The following is a 25,585-nucleotide window of genomic DNA, read 5'->3' on the forward strand; positions in this document are numbered from 1 at the left end:
AAAGAAGAAGACAAATCTAAACCCACTGTACCCCTTCGCAATCTGCACTGACAAACGGTATCGAGGATCACCCCTCCACAGTCAATCTACCCAGAAACATCCACAACATCCACATACCTCACAAACTCTTCATCCGCCCACAACATCTGCAACTCCTCCGGATGCGTCCCCAACGCCAAATCCACCCCCCCATCCCTCTTCATCGGCAAAACAGCCAAGAATCTAAACCGCCCATTCCCCCGTTCTAGCTGCGGACGCATCGACTCTGGGGACCCTCCATTCCCAAACAACTCCGTCCCGAAACGTATCTCATCAGCTGGAAACAGCAACATGTTCGAGATCATCGCATGCATGTGTTCCAGACCCATATTAGCTGTCGAGAATCGACTATGGTCCGGAAGGGACTGGAGGATAGTGAATGCGTCGTGGACGAGTGAGGGTGTGATGCGCGCGGCGGACTGGCGGAGCATTAGGGCTACCTGTCCGATGGTGGTCTCGGGTGCGCAGAGGGTTTTGATGGGCATGGTGCAGCGGTTGAGGATGAGCATGCTGCCCATGTAGGTTGGGGTAAGTGGGAGGAGAAGTATGGGCGGCCGTCGACGGGGAGTTCGAGGATGGAGACCTCGTCCGGGCTGAATGTTTGTCGGCGGATCTCTTTGCATACTCGGTATCGGGCCCGAATGGCGGCACGCCAGATGAAGGCTTGGAGGATGTCGCTGATGGAGGTTATCAGACCGTTGGTTGTGGGGTCGGATAGGACTTCTTGTTTCATGGCTTCGATGTTCTCGGGTGTGATTGATAGAAGGGTGGTTTTGAGGCATCGCTCGGCGCGAGGGAGGGGCCAGATGGGGTGCAGGGGGTAGAGGGGACGTGGTGAGAGGGTTGTATCTGAAACTCCATTGGGGTCTGGCGATTTGGTATTTGTGGTTGAGTTCTCGTCGGGGGGCACGAACGGAAGGAACCCCCAGGTACCAGGATTGATTGTATCAAGTGGTCGAGCCCAGCCTTCTTGTTCGTGGAGAATCTCAGGTAGACTGTGATTGAAGCTCTCAGGATCATACCAGCTGCACGTTGCCGACTCATCGCCCTGCAGGTATCGGCAGTTCTCGGCCCAGGCTTTGATGGCGACCATGGCACCGAGACCATCGAGGCAGCAGTGATTGAGGTCGACGGCTAGGATACAGCCACCGGAGACAAAGTTGGCTTGTCCGATAATAATATCTGCTGGCATCTTGGGGAAGGGGTCGTCACGGAGGACCAGACTATCCTTGAATGCAGACGGAGCAAACCCTCCCTCGCGCAATTTGTCGAATGAAGGGAGAACCGCGGAAAGGTCCTTGTAGACAAGGCGGTTTCGGACAGAGGCTGCCTCTGACAGAGGGGGAATCGTCACGCAAAGGTCTCCTTTGGTATAGCCGATCGCTTGCTCCGAGCAGTTCATCATCTTGCCACTAAGAGCTGGTATCAGGTCAAATGTGCGGTTGAGACCCTCCTGTAGGTTGTCGAATACTTGCTCGTAGCTGACTCCCTCGCGGACTGAAAAGTAAAAGACCAAGCCCATGCCGTGATTTGGGTTGACGTAGTCGAAGGCGTTCAAGCTGAATGACTGTCGCGCCTTGTGCTGCGCCACTGCATGCTCAATATTTGCTGTACTGCTATTGCCTGGGCTGCTCAATGTTTTACTGTTACTCTCTGCCTCCGCTGCCAGTCGTACGATAGTAGCCGATAGCTCATTGACACTTCGGCTGGCATAAACGTGGCGAGGACCGATGCTATCCCCGAGACCTGTAGCTGTCCGAATAGTCTTGATAGCCGCAAAGACACCAAGAGAGTCCAACCCGAGGGCGAACAGGTCCGTATCCAGAGAGGCATGCTGTACTTCAGGAACTGAAGAGGCGAAGATCTTTCGAACATTCTCCTGGATTGCCTCTGTCGAGCTCATGTTCATGTCAAAGCTGTCGGTTAGATCCTCACCACGCGAGCTGTAAAATCGCTCGATGTAGTCGAAATAAAGCCGGAGAGTGGCGCCCCGTTTCACCGTGCCCTTATCTGTCCGAAGAAAGGGTTTATCCGGGGTAGCAAAAGTGACAAAGTCTCTCAGTAGCTGACCTTTGTGTCTGGACATCGAGTTGGCCTTTTTGACCGTTTCCCAAATTCTGTCAAGTAGTTCATCGGTCTTCTGAGATGGATCTTTCAGCTCGATCAGCAGACCTGCTTGCGGCTTCCCGGTTCCAAAAATAAGACATCCATTAATGGCAGGATGCGTCGTGATCAATGCTTCTGTCTCCAGGGGGGATATTTTATATCCGTTGGATAACACGACAAGATCATCGCTTCTTCCCATGAAAGCCCACAGGTTGGGCTTGGTGGGATGCTTCATGTACAAGTCCTTGAAGTTAATTGATTGTCGGTCTGGGAAGGTATGAAAGATTCCCTGGAACAGCTCCCAGTGCTCGTTGCGATGAACCCAATGCTCATACGTGTCGGCCTCGATTTCCTTGAATTCGAAGCCCGAGTACGGATGGAAGCAAAACCAGAACCAGTCGTCTCGGGGTGGTACGAGGTTACCGATGAACAAACCCTCGGTTGTACCAGTCAAGTTGAGTACTCTGATTATCTCGTTGACTTTGCCAGCGCTGACCGGACTGACGGGACCGCCAGATGCACAGATGAACTTGGATGTCTTGAGCTTTGACAATACCACCGGAGTCTCTCCCAACTCGTCGACCAGGGATGGTACCATGCTCCAGATGTCAACTCGAGTGTTACCTGCAAGAGCTTCTACCAAATTGATGTTAGGAGGGACGTCCACTGGTCCTAAGATGCACCGCAGATTGAACAGTGCTGGCATCAGGATATCCATAATGATTCCGGCTCCCTGTACAAATTTTGTTAGTGGCCTATTCTGCAATGGCCCATTGAGCATAAAAAATAGAATTCAGATTGACATACGTGGCTCATGGGAAAAGATGAGTAAATTGTATCGCCTGGATTCCAATCCGTTGTCCACGGTGGTAGATAGTCATGGGTGGCGACAGGTGGAAGAAGTCGCACAGCATCCATGGTGCCGATAAGACCGTGGGACCAGGGAATAGGTTTGGGTGCACCTGTGGTCCCAGATGTATGCAGTAAGCAGAATGGGTCGTCGCGGGCTTCTTCGAAGGTCTTAATGTACAGAAATGGTTCGGTGGGTGTGGCATCGAGAAGTTCATCCAGTAGAGGGAGTTGCAAGAGGGTCATGGGCCGCTTCTCTAGGACCTCTTTCACCAGAGGAACTGGAGTTACATCGCATGCATTGACCCATACATTGCATTTCGTTGCCTCGAGAACGGCCAGTACCCCTTCCGTATTGTTCTTCGGTGACAAGAACAAGGCCTACAGATTTGAAGACAGCGTCAGCAAGTTGAAGGGGAGAGGGTGAAGGGCAGCAAATATACCGTATATCCAGCCTTGACACATGCGTAGGTCAGCAGTACGTGTCGCAAATCATCTGAGTCCACGAATTAGTCAAATGAATTAGCATCGGTGCTTTGTGGCAACTTACGTGGTCCAATGTAGCCTACAGGCTGGATCGAGTCAAGCTTTCCAAGCTGGCCACGAAGCCACCAGGCGGTCTTGTCAACAGCCCTAGTGAAGGTGCTAGCGGATATGTGCCTGAAACCAAGTGAACCACCCGACAGCGTTGTGAGGGAAAAGACTGTACGCTCCGGCTCGGTGGCAGCCAAGTTGTCCATGATTTGGGGGATAAGCCTCTTGCCATATGGTATTGAACCACTCGCCCCGGCTGGATTTGGCAATGATTCACCACTCGGCTTGTCGTCCCCCATGAGGTCTAAATCACTCAAGACAAGGCTCGGGTGAGACTGTGTTTCCAATGTCATCCCTGTGCTGCTTTCGGCGCTCACGGATGGTGAAGAACTAGGACGGTTAGCAGGTGAGACTATAGAAGGTGAGGCCGTCCTTGTTGACAGTGCTCTGTTGAGATATTCACTGGCATTAAGGGCCTTGGCTGGTCGGAGGTAGCTCGCCATCGTCTCAATGGTTGCGCCAGCGCCTCGCTCAGAGGCCTTTTGTCTGAAGTGACTTGGTCGGCCATCCTCGTACACCAGCTCAAGCTTGTCGTCCTTCCTGAACTCGCCCATAGGAGCGCTTACCCACTCCCCATTGGCTAGCTGAGCGACACTGCAGTGCCATGGTGTGGTGAATCCAGTCATGGTATTCAACAAGGATATCGATAATTTATTACCGCTTAGTGATTCATGGATGGAGAGCCGTAGATGGTTGGGGAAAGCATCTTTGATCATTCCCGCAAAGGCCTGTGGGTGATACGACGTCAGTGCCAGCCAACAGACTCGGTGGGCATGTACTTACATATCCTCTTATCAGCATCTGCTTCGCAAGATATTTGCAATCCTGCTTGTAGCTGTGAGCAGACTTGTCCCGTCCTATATGCAAGATATGCTTCAAATCGGACTCTAGGAATCTTTTGTATCCCAGATAGGTCAGCTTGGTATCGGGATTTGTGGCAATCTCGTGGTCAATATCAAGATCAGGGTTTCCGTATTTATTGAGAAGCAACCGTCGGAACGCGGTGCAGTTGGCGATATAGACAATCTCACTCATCCTCTTTGGCAGGGGAAGGTCGAGCAAGTCTTTGATTCTGGAAAAGGCTACGTTTGTAAACTGTTTCTGGACCGCCATCTCGCGTAGAGCTTCCCCGTAAGCCCAGGTGTCTCGGTCCGATATGCACAGAAGATCTGTACCAGAAGACAGCCTGTGTCAGTCTGTGTTCTTAACAGAGACGAGATTAACATACCATTATATGTGATGCCATCAGAGATGATCGTAATCCGTGCCCCAGGTGGGTATACTTCCTTGATGCGTACACACATGCGATTCAAGCGGTCCAGGGCCAGTTCTTCCGCCTTGTCGGGTAGAGTTCCAAGGACCTTGTATACTTTGTTGGCGGACTTGAAGGGAAAGGCAGGAAGACAGGCCTCGATCCGCGTCCTGGCCGCCACCGACTGGTCGATAATTGGGAGGAACGTGTCGGCAATCCCCTCAAATCGGTCCTTGCCGTGATCGAACTTGTTGAGGGCATGCTCAAGGATGATGCTCAAGATGAGATGAGAGGTCTCCCTCACAGTCACATCATCGTGCAAGATGTCGTGGCTCGAGCCAGGGCCGTCACTGAGGACGCTGTTTGTATATTCCACATCTGAACTGTTCTTGAAAATCATGATGCTGAGAATCGCAGGTGCACTGTGAGAAGCAACCCACAGATTTGAAAATCAATGTCCGATACAATGTCAATGAAAAGAAAGCAACGAGAAAGCTAAGAATGGGATGCAGAAACTGAAGGGTTTGAGCGTGATAGAGACTCTTATTTGGTGCTACAATGGCCCCTGATATGCCTTTCAAATGTATACATCAGAAAGGCTAACTTTAAACTGACTCATCGTCTGACCCAGTCACTCGCCCAGGCCCGCAAGGCAATTACAACCTGTTCAATGATGATTGTTCCAGGACGCCGTCTGACGTGAGAAAGGTTTTCAAAAGGCTCTTGTCTCGTGTCTAAAATAATCACGATGGTTTCGTGTATGGCATGAACGTCGTGGTACGGGATACTACACCCCCTTTCGTGCCATGGGTCGGAGCATATTAGAGGCAATTGCCGGCCTTGCAAGGCTGCATCGAGCACAACAGACGCGTGGACATTGCAAACTTCGTATCGCCCGGGCCAAGGCTGACCTTGGTGCCGTGGCGCTCAAATATTATATACCGCAGTGCCGCCTAGTAGTCTCATATCGGATGCTTACCCCGGACTTCAGCAAACATCACAGTTTCTCGGTGGGTAGTTTTCAGCTTCAGGAATTGACCAACGATCTGGCCAGACGATTCGTGGTCCCTCAATTCCACGCTTCTCATCAGGATGATGGACGTACATCAGCTGGAACAGTTACGGCCGTTAGGTATTTTCCACCATCGCATGTCGGACTTTGCCGTCTTCTAACGCGTCATTGAAGGCAAACTCGAGCAGGTTGCAGCATGCTGCCATCATATTGACTTCTTTAACAATGTTGGCCTCTCAGCCCACTACAAATTCTCCGACTCGTCTCCGGGGGTGTCCAACCTGCGTGGCCTCGTCTACGCGACAATTGGAGCTGTGGTCCGTCAGCATCGCATCCTAGCTGCCATCATTGTCGATGAAGACGCTCCTAGTCCTCACTTTGCCTCTCTTCCCGTGATCGACCTCGCCAGAAGTGTAACCTTTCTCGAACGGTCTCAACCACTACCCGAGGCAGTGTCCGAAGACAAAGAGCTGGATGCAATTCTCGAGTATCAGCACAACACAAACTTCAAGTCCGAGTACGGCACGTTGCCATTCTGGCGCCTGATCATCCTACAAAGCCCGGGGGTGAGCAATGAGTTCACAGCCTCTTTCATCTATCATCATGCGATCGGTGACGGAGTGTCCGGTATGGCTTTCCACCATGCATTCCGTCAGGCGCTGGAGGTAGCGTCTTCCAATTGTCTGACTGTCGGCGAGGCTGAGAATATCATTTTTGGTGATGAGAATGGCCCGGTGTTGCCGTCTCTGGAAGAACTACACCCCCTGCCAATCCAGGTGCCACCTTCTCACCCTTCCGCTGCCAATCTCAAAGAATGGACAGGAGGCCCCGTCCACATCCCATGCACGTCCCGCTGGGCATCCATGTTTCTTTCCTCTGATACATCTCGTGGCTTTATTCAAGACTGCAAGAATAGGAACGTAACAGTGACGTCCGCCCTGACGTCCATTGTCGCAACCATCTTGTTTGAGAATCTTCCATCAGATGTGGAGGCTGTGACCTGCATTATTCCCGTCAATCTACGACCGTGGCTGAGGCTGCCTCGCCAAGTCGCCGACAGAGCCATTGGATCGTACTTTGATGTCACCAGAGCGCGGATCAGGCGCCCTGCCCGGAACTTACAGGACCATGTCTGGTCCAGCGCTGCGCAAGTCTCGCAGACAATCAATAAATATCTCAGCAACATCTCGCCTTCTGGAGAGCCCTATACCTCCATTGCAATCTTCAATACGATTCCGGATGTTTCTGCGATGCTCAAGTCTATGATCGGGAATCCTCGCGATGCCGCCTTGGAAGTGACCAACATCGGAGTCTTCTCGCGCGCCACCCCCTTTAATAGGGAGGAAATCCCTCTATGGCATGTCACGAAGGTGCTGCTTAGTCGGAGCTCTCCCGTTACTGGGGCTGCAATTACCGTGAGTGTCGCGACTGGCGAGGACGGGGACATTGCGCTTGGCTTCAGCTGGCAGGAGGGTATTGTACCGCCTGATTTGATTGGCAATGTCAGACAGGGGGTGAGGAAACACCTGGAAAGAAAGGATAAGGGCCGAGAGTTCAGCAATCTTGATGACTAGACAAATCCTTCTTGGCTAAGGCCAGAACAAAGAATATTACTTCTTGGCAATGCTCGACAGCAGAAGAGTTTTGTAGAAGTAGCCGGTGATTGGGCATGAAAGCCCACAGGAAGCAACCTTATCGGCCTGTAATCACATGGGAAATTGTCACACCGCATTATGCTGTGGGTGTCTTTCCAATAAGGTAGCAGACTGGCAGAAGTGGTAGCCTAATGGCAAGCACGACATACCGTTCCCTTCTCAACCCAAGTCCGCCAATCCCGCCAGCGTAGTGAATACAATTCGTGGCTTAAAAGGCTGTGCCTGACCATCCAGGGGAGGACTCTGCCTCTACCATCATTTGTCTCCCAACATGGCATATCCTTACCCCTACTCCCAGGCGACGCAGCATGATTCGAGGATCAAGATTCCACGACCAGGAATCGATCCCACCCTAGCTCCTATCATTGATTCATTCATGGTCCCTGAAGCATTAGATCTATGCCTGATGCGTGGGACATCTGGCGGAGACGACCCAGACTTTGTCTACAATGCCACCACCATCCTTAAAAGCGCACCACACCTCCAGCATACAGAGTATTCCATCCAAGGCCCCGATGGCAACCTCGTTATTTTGTCAGTCTTTGCCAGAAATGAACCCATCCAGGCTGCACTGCCCGCCCTGTACCACATTCATGGCGGTGGCATGATCGCCGGTGACCGTTTCACAGCCCTCCCTGAATTACTGGATCTTCTCACAGACACCGAATGTGTCGTCGTGTCAGTCGAGTATCGCCTGGCTCCCGAGACACGCGCCCCGGGTCCGGCGGAAGATTGCTACACAGGCCTCGTGTGGATGTCTGACAATGCAGTCCAGTTGGGAATTGATCCAGCCCGGATTGTCATCTGGGGCATGTCGGGTGGTGCAACCTTGGCAGCGGCCACATGTCTAATGGCCCGGGACAGAAAATCTCCGAGGATTCCCATCATGGGCCAGATGCTGGTGTCGCCTATGCTCGACGATCGATGCAACAGTGTGTCAGATCAGCAGTTTGAATACGGCAGCCCGTGGTGCGGGGTCTCGAATCGCATGGCGTGGACTCATGTCCTCGGCGAGGACCGTGGAACCGACAAGGTTTCACCGTATCAGTCGCCGCCCCGTGCTGACGATCTGTCAAACCTTCCTGCAACTTACATTGATGCGGCTGAGTGTGAGGTCTTTCGCGATCAGGCTGTCATGTACGCCATGGCAATGTGGCGTTGTGGTTCCACCTGCGAGTTGCATATTTGGCCAGGTGCCTTTCATTTGTTTGACGGTAGGGATGATCCTGCAGTGCCTCTGATTCATGCGGCGGTGGGAGCGAAGCGTGATTGGCTTCGTAGGGTTATGCAGCCTACGGGATAGAGTTGGGATCATCGTCATGAGGTGGTTTGTCTTTTCGGGCGGGGTTTTAGACTTTGAGATATTCTCGGAGATGTCTATCGTGATCACCATGATTATTGCATTGGAACGATGCTTAATCAGATGGAAGTCGCATATTTCAGAATGGGAATCTTTAACTAGACAGGTTACACGCGCTGAGCCCGCCGGTCTTGGCTTAGGTCTTGGCCTAGGTCTTGGCCCTACTCGTGGTGAAGCAGTGAGCAGATTATCCGTAAGCTGATGTTTCTGGGACGTAGCATATGTATCTGACATGTCAATAGTCAGGCCTCCTGAGACAGCCCGCGGTAGTACCTGGTGAGCGGATTATTCGTAAGCTACCATCACTGCAACACCATGAGATATATCTACCCTGTACAAAAGGGTAATCGTAGATTTCCGACCTCCCCACATCTATTCAACAGGGAAAGTTCTTCCTTGGCCTTAGATCATGCCAAGCAACTGCCAGTGCTCGTGAGTATAACGTTCCACAAACTGACCATGAGGCTGATCGAACCTTCCTACTACACTTCCTTGGGTGACGGCAGTGACACCGACCAGGAGGATGCTCGTATCGAACCTACTGTGACTTCTAACACACTGGGTGCTCAGAATATGGAGGCGGGGCTTGTTGCTTATTTCCTGGTTTGGCTGGTGTACTTGGTCCAGGGCATTCTTTCAGCCACCACCACTATCCTGGCCCCGTACGTCACATCAGCCTTTGCCCTACATGCCCTGACACCTACCGTGGGCATCCTGAGCAGCGTCGTCGGTGGTGTCACCAGTCTTACCCTCGCCAAAGTCCTGGACGTTTTTGGCCGACCGCATGGCTATCTCTTCTGTACCCTGCTTGCCACCATCGGTCTTCTTATGTTGACTGCATGTGGCAGTGTCCAGGCTTATGCAGCGGCACAGGTCCTTCAGACGGTCGGTAACAATGGCATCCAATACATCCTGACCGTTTTCGTTGCCGACACTTCTTCGCTGCGCAAAAGAGGCCTCATACAGGCCCTCGTCACTTCACCAAATTTGATCGTCTGCTGGTTGGCAGGCCCAATCTCGGCGACGTTCCTCAATGGGCTTGGCTGGCGTTGGGCGTTTGGTGTATCGAGCATCCTCGTACCATGCAGTGCCCTCACACTCTTTCCCCTGCTGTTGCACAACCACCGTGAGGCCAGGATGTCACCAGCGGATGGACCGAACAGTCGCTGCACCGGTCCTGGGCCATGCCTTCACTCCAGTCGGCAGTTCGATGCCGTTGGCCTCGTTCTACTGTCCGCCGGGGTTGCACTCTTCCTTCTGCCCTTCAACCTTTACGCTCTGCAAGGCCTCAGCTCGGTGTCAGTCCTATCCATGCTGATACTCGGTACCACCATCCTCATCACCTTCATAGTGTGGGAGAGATATTACGCGATCGTCACCTTCGTGCCCTATTCCCTCCTTCGGGATCCTACGGTGGTAGGGACTTGTATGGTATCAGCCACACTCTTTGCAAGCTTCGGATGCTGGAACAGTTTCTTCGGTTCTTACCTTCAAGTCGTCAACGGTCTGACCGTTGAAAGCGCCAGCTACGTCGTGCAGTCGTACGTGGTCTGTTCAACCGTGGGTTCCATCTCGGCAGGGGGCCTGATCCATGCAACTGGCCGCTTCAAGCGCGTGTGTCTCTACCTCGGCATCCCGCTCGGCATTCTAGGCTCGAGCCTAATGATGTATGCATGCCAAACGGACATCCGCGCGGTCGGACCCCTAATATTCGGGCAAATACTCCTTTCTTTGGCGGCCGGCACGATCCTGGTCTGCGACGAGATCGCCATTCTGGCTGCTGCAGCGGATCACAACGTCGCCTTGTGTCTCGCTGTGCTAGGCGTGTCGGGTAATATCGGCGGTGCCATCGGTCTGACAGTTGCATCGGCCATCTGGCAAGCTATTTTTCCCTCCCGGTTGCGAGAATATCTCCCGGTCAAAGAGCTCCCGGCCCTGGCTGACCTTTATGCAAACCTTTCTGCTCAATTGTCGCACCCTGTCGGGTCGCCGACGCGACTTGCAATCCAGCATGCCTACGATGATGCTCAATTGAGGATGCTGGCGGTCGGTAGTGCGCTATGGGTTGCTGGATCTTTCGGGGTCGTTCTGTGGAAAGATATCAATGTCTTTAGGATTGGGCAGGGCAAGACATCTGTCGGATAGGACCAAGTATATATTCTAGGGCTCGTTCCAGTTCGAAGAAGTCTGAAAATAATCTTAGAGAAATATGCTGTCATTACAGCCTCGTACAGTGGACAAAGCCATCCAGATCATGCAATTAATTGCGCTTGGCAGGCTATATTCTAGGCATAAGGGAAGTGTCGTAATCAGCTCCCACTCTTTCAACGTAGACTTCACACTTTTATGGCATTTCAAGCGGCCTGACTCGTTGTCCTACAACGTACATACCAAGTTAGTGTCCAACAAATCTGTAGATCAGTTGCTCTCAGGGACGACCCCTGATCCTCGGGTAAGGGAGCAATCGCCATTTAACCTTGAATAAGTAAGAGGCGTGATTGGACAGGGGGGTTCTTTAATAGGAATAGTGCTTATGATCGAGTAACCCGAAACGTCTGCGCGCATTTGAGTGGGTTTGAGGGGGTTTGAGCATATTTGAGCCTAATTGATGTTACGAGGGACGAACCTTGTTCTTCACTGCGTATCATTCAGTCCAATTAGGTGCTTCGGACTGGCGGTCCAGGCCAACTGGCAGCAACCAGCATCGATACCCCTGCTGGAGAAAGTTTGAATGATCTTGGTCTTTCCTCGGTACAGCTTTCGTGAAGCACATACGGGCTGTCTTGCTGCTTGATCTCCCCCCATCACAATACATCAACGATGACTGGAACCCCTAGCAATCCCATCGAAATACGCAGCCCGGCAATATGCAGCATCGAAGAGAAAAATGAGGCAGAAATTCGGGAGCACCCGGATACAGTGAGCAACGATGCGCAGATCGGAGTGCAAAAGGCAGAAGCCACGGCGCTTGTCTGGTCCACCAAAGCCTTGTATGCCATATACGCCTGGTAAGCACAGTCCAAGTCAGAAGCAATACAGGGTCCTGACCGTGTCCATAGGATATGGATCTGCTTCTTTGTTCTCGCCCTGCAATCATCCATCAGCAGTAATATGATCTACTACGCCTATGCAGGTTTCTCATCAGCGCCTCAGATCTCCCAAGCGTTCATACTCTCCACCATCATCGGCGGAGTCCTCCAATTGCCCATCGCAAAGGTCCTCAATCTCTGGGGCCGTGCCGAGGGCTTCTTAACCTTTCTCGCTGTTCTTATCCTGGGCATCGTCGTGATCGCCTCATGCAATGGCCCCAAAGGGTTCGCAGCCGGGTATACCCTCTACTGGATCGGATACAGCAATGTCAACTTCATCTTGAGTGTTTTTGTCGCCGATGCATCAGGGCTGCGCAATCGCGCCTTCGCCTACGCATTCGTGGGCACACCGACCATCTGTACGGTATTCGTCGGCCCACGAGCTGCCCAAGCATTCTATATCCATTCCACCTGGCGATGGGCCTACGCCTGCTTTGCCATAATTATCTTCTTCATCTTCGTACCTCTAGCCCTCGTCTTCAAATTCTACCAACGCAAGGCCGAGAAAATGGGCATATTCATCCGTAACTCTAGCACCCGTCCTCCCCTCCAATCACTCATCTTCTACTTCCACGAATTCGACCTCATCGGTGTCTTCCTCCTCATGGCCGCCTTCGTCCTCGTCCTCCTCCCCTTCAGCCTAACGACCTACGGCTACAGCGGCTACTCCTCCCCGACCTTCATCGGCATGATCATCCCCGGTATCCTCCTCTTCCCCATCTTCGCCACCTGGGAACGCTTCTTCGCTCCCACCCCATTCATCAAATGGCCCTTATTCAAGAACCGCACCGTGCTCGGCGCCTGCATCCTCTCCTCCATCATCTTCTTCAACTACAACACCTGGGACCAATACTACTACTACTACATCCAAGTGGTCTACAACCTCGACACCGCCAAAACAGGATACATGACGCAAATCTACAACGTCGGGTCCACCATCTGGGCAGTCCTCTTCGGGATCTGGATCCGCCAAACCAAACACTTCAAAAACACCTGCTTACTATTCGGCGCACCTCTAATGCTTCTTGGCGCAGCCCTCATGATCCACTTCCGCGGCAGCGAGAGTCAAATCGGATACCTGGTCATGTGTCAGATTTTCATTGCTTTCGGCGGCGGGACGCTCGTCATCGGGGATGAAATGGCGGTCATGGCTGCCGCGGACAGAGATAGTATCCCTATGATGATTGCGATGATTAGTTTGTTTGGGAGTGCGGGTGGCGCGATTGGGTATGCGGTTGCGGTGGCGATTTACTCGAATACGTTCCCACAGGCGCTGCAGCGTACGTTGCCGAGTGACATGAAGCAGGAGTATTCGAGGATTTATCTGGGTGGGGCGACGGCGCAGTTGGTGTATCCCCCCGGGTCGGAGACGAGAAGGGCGATTGAGTATGCTTGGGGGGTTAGTCAGAAGTATGAGTGTATTACGGCTGCGGCGGTGGTGGGCCTGGCGTTTCCGGCTATTGCGGTGTGGAGGAATTATAGTGTTGATAGGAGGCAGGTTAAGGGGAGGGTTATTTAGAATTCTGGAGGGTGGCTAATAATATGGTTGTGATTTGTTGAGACATGGCCCTCATCGCAATAATACCTGAGAGGATTGTGTTGATGATTTATGCGTAGGCATGTCTTCTCCTCTGTGAAAAGTGGGTTGGACTGTAAGCCTATCCCTTGGACTGGATGCAATTATTCATACATTTATGTCTTATGGTGCAGGGCAGCTCACTATAGGATATCATCCCAAACTGCCAATCCTGCGTGACAAACATAACCCTACAGCTTCTCGTCTTGTGCTTCGAACATTGAAAAAACAATAAGGGAATATACGATGTTCTACAAAGAGATCGAATGGTATAGTAGTCAACCATTCCGATACTTATCTCCTACCTTAGGGTTGAAGCGCTGCATGACAGCCTGAGCGCAAGTCCCTGCTAGAGAAAATCATTTATACACCGATGACAACATCTCACAAACTACGTATTGAACTCCACAAAACTACAACTCTTTTTCACTCCTCCAATCCAGTTTATCCATTCCCGTGCAAATGCATCAAAACCTCAAGACCAGAAACTCTACTGCTGCTGCACATCCCCCCCACGACGTCCCCCTTGATACCACAAAATAAAGCTTCAATGTCAACGCAAATATCAGATATCAATACGTAAAAGCGTTAAAATCTGACCAACATCCACTGAATTTGAATTCCTCTGGTTAAGCCCTAGACTACAATATGACCATTCTACCACAGATATAAACCACGTGAATCCAGCACCATCACTTATCCATCCCGATCTTTTTTACTTGCCCACGAAACCACATCAACCAATCCCACCCAACATCCTACCCAAAAGTAAACCGACTGTTGAAGTCCAGTTCCCTTCCTAATCCCCACAAAACCCAAACGGTGTTAAAATCCGCCCTTCCCCACCTCCTCCACCTCCATCCATCGATCCAACCAAACCAAACCCTACTTCTCCTACAAAACAACCCTAAAATCACCCGACTCAGCAAAAATCGTATTCGGATCTCCACACACCGTCGCCCGAACACGATACGGCCTACATAATCCCCGTTCGTCAGTCAACCAAACCAGTATCTCCTGGTGGTAGGTATGTAGGTAGGTAGTACGTACGTATTCCTCAACGGCGACGGACAACTCGGCGGGGGAATCGTCACGCAGCCTCCTCCATCAGTGACGATGGGTCTTTGGCCTAGCAGGGGGAAGATTTGTGGGGGGAAGTCGATGAAGTTTGTGAGGTAGAGGCAGAATTGGGGTGGGTCGGTGCTGTGGGGGGTGGTTAGTGGGGGTGGGAGCTGAGGGATGAGGGGGGTTACTTGACGGCTTCCCAGCAGACTTGCCAGGGTTGGTTGCAGTGGATTATGTCGCCGGTTTTGGGGGTCGTGATGCGGATAGCTTTGGTTAGGGTGAGGAATGTAATGAAGGTGGTGGTGAGGAGGGTGGCGAGATGCAGATGCATTGTGAGATGGTGTGTTTGGGTTATAGATGGTGTGGCGATGTTGGAGGGAAGGGGGATTGTGGGTTATGGGAGAGGAGGTGGAGGTGAGAGCTGGTGTTTATATAGGAATGTGTCTACCAGGGTGATCGATTGAATATGGAGGTCATTCGGTTATGATATCAAGGGATCTATGTCTAGTGACAGGCACAGCCACTCTCATTACGAGGTGGACATTGAATGAGGCCAAATGGATCTCTGGTTCGTGATTTTGAATCCATGCTGCACAAATCATTGTTGAAAACTGAACTATGTTATGTTTCACCTGTTGCCTATCCAAGGATAGTAGATGTAACTCATGATAGCAATATCTCTATTGTTATACCTCGTATAGCTTTCAGTGATACTATTCCTCTTGATTGGCGAGGATTCTTCAGGCCTCCTAACTTTTCTCAATCGCGAATACGGACACGAGATAGAAGTGTTGATATCCCAGTTTCTGCTTGGCACTGCGGCTATAGAGAGCATCGTTCTAGCCATGCTATTGGTTCCCCATTCTACGGCCACGGGATATTCTACGAATAAGCCGCTTGCACGATCATCGCAGAGAAGATCATAAGATTCCAAAAGATCTCAGTATGACATGCATGCAATCTTATCAAACAAGCCCTTTCTTCTTTGGGTCACGTCAAAACCAGGATATGATAGGTTGATGAAGCATCAGATGACTTCCCGTGGTGGTACGGCCTTCGGCTATGCATTGTCACCTGCCAGGATAAACCAATACCAATTTATCCCGGCGTGAGATCCCGTGTGACAAGCACGATCTTGCTGTGATGATGGAGCTACTGCATAACATGGTGCTACCGACCCATCGTGCAACATTATGGGAAAACTATACAGAAGAGGAAAGATGTTCGTAATGTATAGCAGGTTTTGACTTAGAAACATGGCTACCATCTCAGTTATCGCATTACATCGGAACGCCAACCATGAACAGGCAGTCGTGATTGGAATTCCATCCGACATGGGTAGTCACGAGAGTGTGATCTTGAAGCCTAGACATGGGGCACGTCTAGGGTATCTGCGAAACGGCGATTTTCAATATGACTAGTCGCTGCTGGGACTCCCCGAGTTGTGCAAAGGACTCTCTGGTTCGCTTTAACCAATATGCCCGGCGATATAGTGATAGGTTTAGCAGAGGATAAATAGGTAAGATGTTAATGATATTCTGACTGAATATCACGTAGATTATTCAATTGATTTGGTTATGAGTTCGCCGGATTCCTTTTAGAAATACCAGATTACAGAGATTATCAGTCAAAGAGTAGCGAAGAAGAGTACATACGACCACAGGGTGTGGAAAACAGGGCTTCCCGTCCGCTCAGCCGTACTTAAGCCACACGCCGGGAGGTTAGTAGTTGGGTGGGTGACCACCAGCGAATCCCTTCTGTTGTATGTTTTTATCCCTTTTTGGCAATCCTGATTAGTTACTGTTTTTTTATCGTCAATAAAGAAAACATCCATTTTGTTGCTTAATGTTGTAGTGTTGTGTGACTATTATGCGAGCCACTCCTCCATCACTTCATTGGCCCGTACTTATAACTTCCGCTATGACAAGATCGAATTGGGTGGTCAGAGCGTCGCTGTCGCTGGGAGATTGATTCCCATGTCATGATGTTTTAGCACCGCAAATCTCGGAAGACTGTAATATGCCAGTGAGTCCCCGGGTGGTGCTTTTATCCATACTATACTGTTTCTTGTGGCTCCGTCTTGAGGAATGATCGTTGACTGAAGGAGATTGTCGGGTTAGGGACGGCCCGCCTCTGACTACGCCATCTGGTGGTCATGTGCTATCAATCTCAGTGTCTAGTGACTCTGACGGGTTATGGTGTGGACTGTGGGGCCTTTGTCATCTATGCCTTGGTGCTTAAAAGTACATGGATTAGACTACTAGGTGTTTGTGGGGGACAAATATATCTTTCTCCTTGGCAATACCAAGCCACCGAGGGAATGCACACGCGGTTCCTCCTAGTAGCGTCGGCTAAACTTACTTCTAGGAGGGGGCCAATTAGTCACACCATATAACAAAAGTATTATCTAGCAGACTATGCCCACTTGCAGAATCAACCTTCTATCTCTCTCCCCCCCACTGCGACTAACACTTCCATCCCACCACTGCAACCACATCATGTTCATCACCTACTCCATACAACAATGGACCGCCGAAAACACCTGGCTAGACGAGGAGATCGCACACATTGACCACGTCCGGACCCGATCCTACGACTTCAGCACAACCAAGACATGGGTGAGCGCAAAAGACGCCCACCCCGCGGTCCAAGGCAAGAGGAGAATCTACCGACATTTCGTGCCCCGCCAAGTGATCGTCGATGCATTGATTGAGAAGATCCTCGGGGAACATATGACGCGCAGACAGGCTCTGCGATATTTACTCAACGTGACTGAAGCCCTGTTCATCCAACCCGACGCGGGCCTCCAGGAAACGGACGGAATGAATCACATCATTGCCTATAATGCATGGATGACGTGGGCGTTTGAAGCAATTGCCGACTGGCATGGAAATATGTACCTTGGATATGGGAGAGGGGATGGAAGGGGGACGAAGATTGATATTCCCTGTTCGCCGGGGGATGAAGATGTCTTGTGTGCATTCCAGCAATATAATCGCTGCGTGGAGTATAGTCTGCGATTGGTGTGTGAAGTCGATACATTGGCGGCGTTCTATGTCGATCAGATGGCGCAGTATATGAATCCGGTGCATCGTTGGAGGCCGGGAGGAAAGAGCTACAAGTCGGAGGATATGCTGGGTGATGAGTATTTGAGGGGGAAGGGAATTTTGCCACTGTATTGATGATTTTTATGTTCGGAATGGGCTCGACAGATCGCTAAGAGTTAAACTGAGACCACAAGGGATAGTCTATGCATTGATTACAATAATGACAGCTACTACGATTCGACTTGACTTCGTGCCTAGATTAATCATTTTGTCGTCGTCAGCTGGTCTAGATCCTGTTTTAATCCTTCCAATGTCGCAGCCATCGCCTATAATTGCCATCAGCGTCTTCTTAGCGCGGAGGAGGCGTCGCGTTAGGGCATCGATAGTGTGGTCTTAGTGCCGTTGGAGACTCCCCCAACCGTCTTCCAGGGGAAAATTAGGCGACAGAAATACAGTCCACGATACGCTCAGCTGCGCCCAAAGCGAATCTATTTCATACCATTGACTTACGCCACCGACCATAGATACGGGAACGTGATAGTTGACTCCCCGGCACAGCTCCTGAGTGGCGATATCCCCATGGATTTGACGTCGCTTATTTTTGCCTTCCTTCAACTGTCAGCCCAGACGCGTGTTTGGGTGTCTGGGGGCACGAAGTAATTGTTACCTCAGACAAGATGGAGTCTCCTGATAGACTGCCTCTCCCCGCCCATCGCTCGCACGCTTATTCCCCTTCCATGAACATTGATCAAGAATTGACTCTGTGCTTTCACACCCACCATCATGAATACGTTGATTCAATCAGTAATGGGCACCAAGGTGTCTCACTCGAGTCTCTTTGACACCCCCACGACACGGTTGGGGGAGACCAAAAGACATGGAGATAGAGGAAGCTCGCCTTCCGAGGGGAACACCTCGTCTGCAGGAAGCCCAATGCAGGATATTTTCTACCTGAATAGTCTGAATCAGTAAGTCACAGATATCGCGTCGGCATATGACATCGAGCGGAAGGAAGTTACTAATTGAAAATCCAAGAACGGTTGTCGCGGCTTGGGACCTCCAAGATCCGGATCCAAACAACCCCAGCAAAAGGAGTCGCCAGCGACATACCGAGAAGTTGGGAATGGGCCGTGATCGGCGGAATAAAGTCCCTCGTGCGCACTTTTTGCCTGGAGGAAAATACAGAGGTATGCCATGTTTCTTAAAAGGGGGCTTTGGGTGTCTTCTGACCATGGGGCCTCAAACAGCAATCTGCAAGTTATTTATGGGATTCTCTGGTAGCAAGGGATTCGAATACATGGGCACCGGCTGGCTAATTACCAAGGATACTGTTGTGACCGCCGGGCACTGCTTATATGACAGTAACGGGGGATATCTCCGGTCCGTCAAAGTATACATAGGCTACCAAGGACCAGAGGACACGGCCTTGGACCGGAACTCGTGCGAGATGCGTCTGGGAAAAGTCGCGACAATTCCCGCCGAGTATATCAAAACGGCTCACACGGTTCATGATGTTGGCTTTGTAAGTAGTCATATGGTTTGCAGGTTCTTGTCAGTGACCAGAAGCTAACGGCCACTGCCGCACAGATCAAGCTGCAGAGTCCCTTTATTGACGTGGAACCGTTTCAACCGGAGAACACGCCTAAATCTTCGCCAGGGATGAAGTTGGGCGTAGTGGGTTATCCGGGAGATATTGAAGGGGGCAATGATATGTATGAGCATTGGGATATGACCAAGTTCGACCTGGCGGAAAGCCGATACCTCAGCTACCAGATTGATACGGAAGTGGGCGAATCAGGATCCCCCATTCTTCGGGAAATACAAGGAAGTAATCGGCTGTCACCGAGTAAGTGTTCCCTTGCACTGTGATATCATCCGACCTAATAAGGGCAATGTATAGTTGGTGTCCATACGGATGGAGGCTATCCAAACTCTGGCTCGGTGATCGGTCCGTTGGGCAACTTGTTCTCGGATTATACAACAGCTATTAGGGTCAAACAGACCGAAAAGCTAACGCCAAATACCGTGCGGATGCCTGTTCCACGCGTGGCAGGGGCTCGTAACTTGGAGTATATCAGCATCCCTGCTCCAGCGCGCAGCACCGTCCAGGTTGACCCGTATGATGGCCCGGTGATTAAAAGGCCGGGCAAAGAAAGCGCTTCGCGAACATCCCAGACCTGGTTGGACAGATTGGATGAAAGGCCATCGCCTTCCCCGAAACACAGAGAGGCAGCCAAGGTCATTGCAGACCTCGAAGGTTCAGGTGGAAAGGAACCATCACCGGGCTCCGATCGAGTCACAGAGGCTGCAGCACTTGCGAGGGGGTTGGAAAACGGATTCACCGTGGGATCGCGGAAGAAAAAGGAGTATGGTACAAATACCACGGCCGGACGGGGGGCATTTATCAAGAGTCTCATCACGGTTATCAGAGAAGAAGGTGGTCTGTTCCTGCCCTATGGACCCGAGCGGACTGAGAATCAGTGGCACTATAGCCAGGACATGAACTATCTGCCTCCGGGACAAGACAACACAACAGCTAACAGAACAGTCGAAATGTCGACACGTCTCCCCCAGAACTTGCCAGCAACAGAATACAAGGAGAGCGGAGCTATTTCTGGGGAAACACAGGAGGAGCTAATACAACAAGTCAACACTCGAATGGAGAGCGAGCAGGGCTTGCAAACCAAGTTCTTCCTCAATTTTCCACCCAAGCTAGAAGGGAATGCCAAAGAAGAGCTCAAGAAAAGTATGCGCTATGTACAAGAATGGCAATGCTGGGCATACGGTCTTGCAGCGCTGAAGGCCCAACAGCAGGTTAAAGCGGGCAAATTGACCTCGGCAGCTACTCCGGAGGGGGCAGCCAAGCGCTCGACATATGAAAACATGGTGTACGATCATCTGATGCGACAGAGCCCTTGGTGCGTTCCCCGACGCTAATCTCATGAGTCGCCTCTATTAAATCGCAATCCCTGGCTAACTGGAATGTTCAGGATCTCCAAAACATACGACGAAGTACAGAACAGACAGATTAGCTGCACTAAAGCTGACCTTCATACCACCCTCATCAAAGCTGCTGTCGAAGGGTTCACTGTACCCGGGAAGCTTATGAAGAGTCTCCATGACGTGCTTGAAAGCATCTCTAAAGGAATTATCTCCTTCAGCATGGAGTCAAAGAGCCAGGAAGTACAGTACTTTATCATGTTCACAAAGTACGACTACGAACAGTTCTCCGAGACGGTACAAACCTGTGCGTCCTAGATGCCTTCTATCTTCTTTATATATTACCCTTCTTGTGCAAAAGCTAACTTTGTCTTGGTATCTAGCAATACGCGTCATCAGTTTCAAAACGGACGTCTCCGTGAATGAATTCAACCTGAACAAAAACACCGTCTCGAGGGTGGAACTTGCCTTTTCCTACCACCAATACCAGTGTGACTTCAACAGTGATCTCTACGCCGAGATCAAGGGAGACTTGAGCCTCAAAGTAGTTGATGCAGGGCGACAATTCAGCGGGCTGAAAGTCGAGGATATCGACCTTGATCTTGATTCAGCGTAAGGTGCACGTGGTGCAAGTTGAATCCGTCCTGGTTTCTAGATACAAGTTGATCTGACAATAGAATGGCGTAATAATAGTTCCCATGAGTCCATGCCACTGCCCCTTCGTTCTGTGGGGAAACAATCCGCTTTCGTTAGGGATAATGCTGCAAGCTATGACAAAATCGTAGACAATCTGACCGAGCTATCTAAGCTAGGCCAGGGTTCCTCCGATAGTGCTGCCGCAATTGCGGATATCCTAGAAGCGCAGTCAGTGGATGTTGGTGTTGCCGCATTGATTGGCACAAGGTTAGCTGTGCAGGGCCACCAGCTTCTCAAAGAGGTCTGTTAACTAGCATGTATGATCTTGTAGGGACGGTATACTGATTCAATGAGACATAGGTGACGACAGAAGACCAAGGAAAAGCAGTGGCGCAATTTCCAAGATACTGGCAGCTTCTAGGATGCCTTGTCTTTAAACAATTATTCTTAGTCGGTCAACGCAGATCATTGTTTGCGACCGCCTTGCTGATAATAGACCATAGAATACTGCGATTCCAACCTCTCTGCGCTTTTACGATGCTGGACAGGATCTGAGAAACGAACTTCAGACCCTTACTGAGGAGAAAGAAACCGTGGAGCAGGTAAGACTCCAAGAACCCTTTTTTACTGAACAGAATGGCTGAAATCACGGAAACAGCACAACAAGTCCTTACAATATGCCCTCGATGAAGCTCGGCTTAAAGCCGAGCACCAGGCAAAGGATATCGAAAGCCTTAATGAGACCGTAAAAGTGCTTCGCAGGCTGGTTCCCGAGGTCGAAATCACTGATCAGTTGAAGTCCGCACAGGCCAAGGTTCAGGATCTTTATAGCGAAAATGAGCGTCTCAAGAAAGAGAATGCCGACGCCGTAAGGGACCTGCAAGCAAGCAAGGACGAGTCCAGAATACGAAACGAAACTGCATTAAGCGGGCTCCAGGCGCAGATTTCGGCCCTGAAAGGTAGATGTGAGGAAGCCGAAAAGCAGAAAAAGACCGCACTGGAAAGCGAAGAGGCGACCAAGGCGTTGCTGCAAAATGCCGAGCAAGGAGAGGAAAGGCTCGCAGTTAGGGTCAAAAGCCTCAGAAACAGGATTAAAGGATTCGACCCCGGTTTATCTTACCGAGATAGCGGTGATCTGGAATTGGATCCTGAATCTGATTCCAAATCCTCAGACACGTCCGCGTTCTCCCATCCCGTGGCATTCGATGTAGAGATGGTGGAGCGGCCAGAGATCCTGGTGGGAATCAGTGACTTGAAACCTGATGGAAAGGCCTTCGGTTTTCAGGTACTAGCCCAACATGCAGAAAAGACCGGATTTACAATCGAACATGGCAGAGATGGTCCCATGACCAAGTTGAAGGCCAATTGGCTCGCTCTGTCTGACTTCGGGGCCGATATACATGTGCAAGAATTCCAAGTCCCTTCCCCATTGCCGACCCAGGCATCAACCAAATTTGACCTTCCGTTCTCAAAACCTGTCTCTGAGGGTTACGAGTTCTGCTCATGGCTGAAGAGTTTCAAGGTTGGATCGACCGACCTAACAGACATCCAATTGGAACTAGATGTCAAGAAAGACGAGAATGGACAAGTCCAGTCAATCTTTAGCTGGAGTCTTCAATGCTTCGACAGTCTCACATATGAGTGTTTTGCATATAAGCCCAACGGTATGAAACAGATCCAAATCGGTTACATCGACGATGGAGAAGAGGGAGCCACATCACATGAGTGGGTTGAAAAATTTGATAGAGGAGAGCCCTTCACGCGGATACCTCGAGTGTTCATTGCGCTCAGTTCATTTGGTCCGGGAAAGGTTGATACGTTTTGGTTTGAGTCGGAGGTGACAAATGTGAGCAAGGATGAAATGACTGTTGTGACCAGGATGGACAGGGGCGATAGAGGACCTTGTTTTATCAGGTACCTTTGGATCGCAGTCCAGTAGGGCGGATGAATCAACAGTCATAAGTCCTCGACATATGATTAACGGTAATCTATCCGGAAAACTCAGAGTGCTCAGTATCACCCTCTGCCACACCAGTGCTTGATACGGGAGCATCATACAGTGGCCTTGGTCTAATTTGCTTGTGCGTCCGGGAAATAGTATTCATGGCTGCCAAGGAAAGTATTACCACTCGATATGATCCATGTGAAGATGGCAGAGATTTTGAATGCTTTGGTGATTAATGGTATATAAGTTTTTCGTCAGTTGAACTGCTCCAAAGGGAGAATCCCGGTTGTCACAAGGTGCCTCAAAGTTCAACCTTTGTATGCTGACCCCGACTTTGGACTATTTCAACAAAGAATTTGATTATTGCGCCACGTGAAAGCCTATATTAAATATAAGAGTCATGTAATCCTTCCTCACTATATCATTACACATGATCCTATAATCCTAAATAGGGAGTCTTAGAGTTGTGAGATTTATGCACTGTAGTCGAAAAGTAACGGCTCGGATGGCAAACACGGAGGTGATTAGATAAATGGAACCCAGCATATTAACAAGAATGTTAAGGTAACTCACACACACGGGGGAGATGAATGTGACAGGTGGGATTCGCTCAAATGAATCTAATGGTAGCGGGTCTTCCTTACTTACTCAGTCATTAACTACTAGCACCGTTCCTTCCTCAATTACTGTTGGAGGCCAGAGAATGTAATAGTAGCCGACCTATAGATATCCTCACATTCGCATACTCTCCAAGTCAAATCATTAGTTGTGTCTTCGTTTTTTTCTCCTCTCTGATCTAAGAACATACATTAATACACGCACTCTCCCACGCCGCCATGCATCTGAATACTGACCAAAAATGGACCCTGGCCACTATTGCCGGCTCTCTGGTGGGTATCATTCTGCTCGCATTGGCCGGCTTGGTGATCTATAATGCTATGCTGAGTCTACTTCTCAAGTATGCAGCTCTTTTATATGTATTCGGGACAAAACTGACAGAGCACATTCTATCAAAGATACCGCAACCCCCACATCAAGCCCTTTAAGCCGAACAGTCCGGAGGAGATGCGTGCGGCACTTGAGATGGTTCGTCCATCTGGTCAGGATGCTGCGGAGGCCGGGCTCTCCAGAATGGTCAGGAAGCTATCCATGATACAGCGGGTCAAGAGGCTGATGGGCTGGAATAAGGGAGATACCGACGAATATGCAACTTGAGGAGGGGAGATATGGTGGCCAAGGCCGGGAGACTTCGTCAATATTAGCTTATAAATAGATCATGGGTAGTTAGGGCAATGGAACCAATGGATGTTGTGCTGTTTCTATATGTTAAACGAAGGTCCACTGAGTAGATGTAGCAGTTGATCAGCCATTCAGAACAGAATATACTTTATTACTGGAATAGTAGGCTAAGAAATTGTTAGGATTCTCCTCATAGTAATTATTTTCTTCAATGCCTTCCGTATGTACCTCTTATTTTGGGTTCTTGTTCAGAAATTGTCCTCTGCACTCATGGTCGTGACAGTCATGTGAGATCGGACCTTGTCACAGTACACACCCGCTAACCAAGTTAGGCCGCAACACTCTTGATGGGTAAGCAGAATGACAGAAAATAACACCCGACACGTGGCACTCCCTTATCAGGGCGATAACGTGATTGTTCTCAACTGCCAAATTGCCCCAGAATAATCCAAAAATAGTGGACCTCGATCTCATCACATCTCCACATTCCACACAACCACTCACCCACCTACCCACCACTCACAAACCCCAAGACAGTAACCCAGCTAACATCACCATGCCCCCACACCTCCCCAAATACATCTTCGCCCTTCAATCCCTCCCCCTCCTCGCCAGCGGCCTCTACACTCTTCTCTGCCCCACCTCCGCCGCACAATCACCATACATGCCCCTGCAGGACGTCACCCCGGGAACCATCCAAGCCATGAGGTAAGCCCTCTACTCATCCTCAGGTAACCCTCAAGCGTTGCTGATCGGCATCAAGTCTTTCTTCCCTGACCCTGGGCACTTTCTATGCTATCGCCGCCTATCAGAATAACATCCCGCTGATGGTGGCTACCATCCCGGGACGGTTATTGGCGGCAATGGTTTTTTATCAGACGGGCGAGGCAGCTTGGCGACAGGTGGCGCCGTTTGAGGCGCTGATGGGTGGTATGACTGTTTTGGGGGTTTGGTTGCGGGGATGGTGAAGTGTGCAGCGTGTCGAGATATAGGGCTGGGATATCCCGATCTTCTGTATCCGTAGCCCAGTGGGATTGATTTTTTTGCCGACTATTCATGTTGTTTAACCTCCCGAGGGATCAAGAAATGAAATGGAATGAAATGGACTGTACTTTATTGCAGATGTTGGCATATAAGGATTGGAGCTAGGTGAAGTAACTGTTCGAACAACTTTATCTGTT

At 50.4% G+C, this 25,585-nt stretch overlaps 10 protein-coding genes across 10 annotated transcripts; 8 read left to right on the plus strand and 2 right to left on the minus strand.

Moving 5' to 3' along the window:
• Positions 1–86: 86 nt before the first annotated feature.
• On the minus strand, positions 87–5,240 carry BO94DRAFT_586892 (transferase family protein; the record flags this gene model as incomplete). Its single annotated transcript, XM_025615787.1, has 8 exons — positions 87–632; positions 665–2,878; positions 2,953–3,375; positions 3,438–3,490; positions 3,545–3,918; positions 3,970–4,316; positions 4,372–4,757; positions 4,817–5,240. 8 exons carry the CDS (start codon positions 5,238–5,240, stop codon positions 87–89), a joined length of 4,767 nt encoding a protein of 1,588 aa, XP_025466311.1.
• A 692-nt stretch (positions 5,241–5,932) lies between these two features.
• Positions 5,933–7,426, plus strand: BO94DRAFT_599288 (putative alcochol-O-acetyl transferase crmB; the record flags this gene model as incomplete). Its single annotated transcript, XM_025616308.1, has 3 exons — positions 5,933–5,972; positions 6,027–7,267; positions 7,289–7,426. 3 exons carry the CDS (start codon positions 5,933–5,935, stop codon positions 7,424–7,426), a joined length of 1,419 nt encoding a protein of 472 aa, XP_025466312.1.
• A 352-nt stretch (positions 7,427–7,778) lies between these two features.
• Positions 7,779–8,816, plus strand: BO94DRAFT_625410 (alpha/beta hydrolase; the record flags this gene model as incomplete). The annotated part of the gene is made up of 1 exon (XM_025617277.1): positions 7,779–8,816. The coding sequence occupies one exon, from the start codon at positions 7,779–7,781 to the stop codon at positions 8,808–8,810; it is 1,032 nt and encodes a 343-aa protein (XP_025466313.1). The 3' UTR covers positions 8,811–8,816.
• Positions 8,817–9,440: 624 nt separating this feature from the next.
• Positions 9,441–11,012, plus strand: BO94DRAFT_468661 (siderophore iron transporter; the record flags this gene model as incomplete). Its single annotated transcript, XM_025608268.1, has 1 exon — positions 9,441–11,012. One exon carries the CDS (start codon positions 9,441–9,443, stop codon positions 11,010–11,012), a length of 1,572 nt encoding a protein of 523 aa, XP_025466314.1.
• A 621-nt stretch (positions 11,013–11,633) lies between these two features.
• BO94DRAFT_599301 (siderophore iron transporter) lies at positions 11,634–13,475 on the plus strand (the record flags this gene model as incomplete). The annotated part of the gene is made up of 2 exons (XM_025616309.1): positions 11,634–11,875; positions 11,927–13,475. Exons 1-2 carry the CDS (start codon positions 11,688–11,690, stop codon positions 13,473–13,475), a joined length of 1,737 nt encoding a protein of 578 aa, XP_025466315.1. The 5' UTR covers positions 11,634–11,687.
• Positions 13,476–14,426: 951 nt separating this feature from the next.
• BO94DRAFT_625411 (uncharacterized protein) lies at positions 14,427–14,975 on the minus strand (the record flags this gene model as incomplete). The annotated part of the gene is made up of 3 exons (XM_025617278.1): positions 14,786–14,975; positions 14,583–14,735; positions 14,427–14,508 (listed from the first exon to the last, which is right to left on the minus strand). The coding sequence occupies exons 1-3, from the start codon at positions 14,926–14,928 to the stop codon at positions 14,427–14,429; spliced, it is 378 nt and encodes a 125-aa protein (XP_025466316.1). The 5' UTR covers positions 14,929–14,975.
• Positions 14,976–17,052: 2,077 nt separating this feature from the next.
• BO94DRAFT_115989 (uncharacterized protein) lies at positions 17,053–17,885 on the plus strand. The gene has a single exon (XM_025605536.1). The coding sequence runs from the start codon at positions 17,096–17,098 to the stop codon at positions 17,777–17,779; it is 684 nt and encodes a 227-aa protein (XP_025466317.1). The 5' UTR covers positions 17,053–17,095; the 3' UTR covers positions 17,780–17,885.
• Positions 17,886–18,374: 489 nt separating this feature from the next.
• BO94DRAFT_599305 (uncharacterized protein) lies at positions 18,375–23,422 on the plus strand. Its single transcript, XM_025616310.1, has 9 exons — positions 18,375–18,612; positions 18,680–19,166; positions 19,190–19,490; positions 19,545–20,562; positions 20,635–20,891; positions 20,968–21,196; positions 21,278–21,521; positions 21,724–21,822; positions 21,879–23,422. Exons 1-9 carry the CDS (start codon positions 18,428–18,430, stop codon positions 23,157–23,159), a joined length of 4,101 nt encoding a protein of 1,366 aa, XP_025466318.1. The 5' UTR covers positions 18,375–18,427; the 3' UTR covers positions 23,160–23,422.
• A 579-nt stretch (positions 23,423–24,001) lies between these two features.
• Positions 24,002–24,380, plus strand: BO94DRAFT_586900 (uncharacterized protein; the record flags this gene model as incomplete). The annotated part of the gene is made up of 2 exons (XM_025615788.1): positions 24,002–24,123; positions 24,182–24,380. 2 exons carry the CDS (start codon positions 24,002–24,004, stop codon positions 24,378–24,380), a joined length of 321 nt encoding a protein of 106 aa, XP_025466319.1.
• A 493-nt stretch (positions 24,381–24,873) lies between these two features.
• BO94DRAFT_625413 (uncharacterized protein) lies at positions 24,874–25,511 on the plus strand. Its single transcript, XM_025617279.1, has 2 exons — positions 24,874–25,112; positions 25,168–25,511. The coding sequence occupies exons 1-2, from the start codon at positions 24,961–24,963 to the stop codon at positions 25,370–25,372; spliced, it is 357 nt and encodes a 118-aa protein (XP_025466320.1). The 5' UTR covers positions 24,874–24,960; the 3' UTR covers positions 25,373–25,511.
• Positions 25,512–25,585: the final 74 nt, after the last annotated feature.

Source organism: Aspergillus sclerotioniger, assembly GCF_003184525.1.
Source record: "Aspergillus sclerotioniger CBS 115572 chromosome Unknown BO94scaffold_18, whole genome shotgun sequence".
In the NCBI taxonomy this organism is placed as follows: Eukaryota; Fungi; Ascomycota; class Eurotiomycetes; order Eurotiales; family Aspergillaceae; genus Aspergillus; species Aspergillus sclerotioniger.